This window comes from Sinohyriopsis cumingii, unplaced genomic scaffold, assembly GCF_028554795.1.
Source record: "Sinohyriopsis cumingii isolate HCF-2022 unplaced genomic scaffold, ASM2855479v2 utg000426l, whole genome shotgun sequence".
NCBI classification, from domain to species: domain Eukaryota; kingdom Metazoa; phylum Mollusca; class Bivalvia; order Unionida; family Unionidae; genus Sinohyriopsis; species Sinohyriopsis cumingii.
The window spans coordinates 6115524-6118228 of record NW_028315897.1 but is presented as its reverse complement, the minus strand read 5'-3'; the positions used below and the strand labels follow the sequence as shown (position 1 = coordinate 6118228).

Genomic DNA, 2705 nt, shown 5'->3' with positions numbered 1-2705 from the left:
TATATTTGATAGCCCCGTCTGTGGACGATCAGCGATGTTATCAAGTGCTAAAAGATTTTAACGAAAGTGCAAAATCGATAATGGAAAATCAAAGTGATTTTCACGAAGATGTTATTGATTTTATAACCGATATCAATGAAGCACCGAGTATCGATGATATTGATGGGAGTATTAATAATTTAGTCGTGTACGATGATATCATTCTGGACAAACAATCAAACCCTGCCAGGATATTTTCCCGCGGCAGGCATAAAAACACCGATGTGATTTATGTAACTCAATGGTATACACAAATTCCGAAAGTGATCAGAGATAACTGTAACATTCTTGCGGTATTTAACGGCGTTGACGCACACACGCTACAAAATATTCATCGAACTTGGTGCAGAGGTGACATGGACATCAATAAATTCAGAACTTTCTTTAGTCGTGCTCAGGCAAAACCACACGGATTTGTAACAATAAATTTACATGATCCTCGGACACGGTATCGAGTTGGGTTAGATACAATTTTTAACTAAAAATCCTAAAATATTTACATGAAGCAGCAGAGAGACTGGGCCCTCAATTGTTTACTCATCATAGTTTTCTGAATAGAAGGGTTATTTTTGTGAAATAAGACCTTCTATCAGAAAAGTTTTCGATAGATGGTCCTGTTGGACGAAATAGTTGGTGGGCCCAGTCTCTCTGCTGCTTGTTTTCATGGAACTTACTTAACTGTACAGGTATGAAGTACCTTGTGTTAAATTTATTTCAGCTGATAAATGTGTAGTTTTGTTGTATCTGAACCAGTCGTGATGACTAAGATATCCTTACTCTTGTGAATGCAAATCGCCCTCGGATATGTTGGCACTCCTGTATTTACAACTTGCATGACAGACCCATCTGGAGACAACTGATGAATGTTGTTAGACCACCATCCAAGAACATAGATGTTGTCGTATCTGTCCACATCTACTCCACTGGGGCCTCTAAGATCATCATGACTGTAGGTAAACTGCTTCCTGCCATCCATATCAAAACAGAGAAGTAAATTCATAATACACAGACTAACATACACTCGTGTTTTCATGTTATTCATAGCTACGTAGTTGTTGGAGTTGTCTGTAGAGTCATAATGATGAGTCCACTTTACATCTCCTCTCGTGTTAATCAGACTCCACTGACTCTTGTTATTACCACAATAACCATTCACAACCAACTCCCCCTTCCCAGCAGCTGCTATTCCATTACATTTATATTTGGTTGGTATCGTTCTTATTGGCCTGATGTCATCACCAATCACTGACAGGATCTGGATTTTGCTCTCATTATACAACAACACTGCCACCTCCTGGTCATCCAGTACACAGATGTTCGATGGTTTACCTGTTAGTGTATGACTTGTGATGAACTGATAGGAAGAGCTTAGTAGGATATATTGTTTGTTGTTAAAATCAGCAAGCATCACCCTGTCCCCAGGGAGAAATATGACACCACTATACCATGGCGTATTACCAGTAGGGACTTTAGGATCGATTACATCAACCCTCTCTACCTGACAGTCCTTCGTTGGCCTCTGTGAACATGTTAGGGGCAGAGTGTTGGAGCTGGTTGTAGTTACAACTTTACCTAAATCAAACAAAGAGACAGACAAAATGGATTGTATCGGAGATGCGAATTCAATCTCTAATGTTATTGTGTCAGTTTTCATGTACTTTTCTCCAACTAGATTGCAGTAGGATTGTAACTGCAACCTCATCTTTTCCAACATTATAAATTTTTGTAAATTGCTCCCATATTTACTTACTGCTTCAAAGAGATAGTGGGAATTTCTCACAGCATGACTTAGTGACAAGCACTGATGATTTTCATCCTGTATCCTGATAACTTCTTCGTTGTAAATTATGTTTCGCTCAGTCTCCACTTGTTTCTCTAACTGGTCTAAAGCTGCATTAATTTTCTTTCTTACTTCTCTGATTTTGTCGGTCAGTCTATCAACTTGAGGTTGAAGATTATTAACAAAGGCCTCATTCACCTCCATAAACTTCTTTAGATGGATCTCGATTTTTTTTATATCCGCAATTGTGTCGTCTGGCTTGCTGTCACATAGCAAAGCAGGGAGTTCTTTTATTAAGTCAATCACTTTGGTACAAAGTTTGTGGCTCTCGAAGAAGCATGTGCCACAACAGGCAACCTTGTGATCTTTACAGTAGTATTCAATATCTTCTCCATGATGTTCCGAACAGGAAAAGCCTTCTGCAAGTTTTATCGCATTTTCTGGATTACAATCTAATTCATCCACACTAATAATGGTATGATCCTTTGATATTTTCTGTCTCCTATGAAGTTTTAGGCAATCGCCGCACATGGCTTCTTTGCAAAATGCACAGAACCCTTCAGCGGGAACAGCGTCAACCTCCGTGTTACAAGCGTCACACAAACAACCTACTTTCGATTCCCTTGAGACTGATTGCAATACGGTGTTGGTTGGAAACAAAGACGCCCATTCACTTGTCGGTTTATCCTTTATCGAGGGACTTGCAGAATGTCTACATACTGGACACTTAACAGAACACAACTTCGTATGCTTCGTTGTCTCTGTTGTTATGTGAGACTGTAAACACTTTTCACAAAAAGAGAGGGCGCACGGCAGCTGTCTGGGTAGGTTGAACTGTTCCGAACATATTGGACAACAAGGTACATCTTCAGTCTCTATTTTAGAA

At 39.5% G+C, this 2705-nt stretch overlaps 1 protein-coding gene across 1 annotated transcript; it reads right to left on the bottom strand.

Moving 5' to 3' along the window:
* Window positions 1-748: 748 nt before the first annotated feature.
* Window positions 749-2463, bottom strand: LOC149774122 (uncharacterized). Its single transcript, XM_089945847.1, has one exon. It carries the CDS (start codon window positions 2348-2350, stop codon window positions 749-751), a length of 1602 nt encoding a protein of 533 aa, XP_089801973.1. The 5' UTR covers window positions 2351-2463.
* Between the last annotated feature and the right edge of the window lie 242 nt (window positions 2464-2705).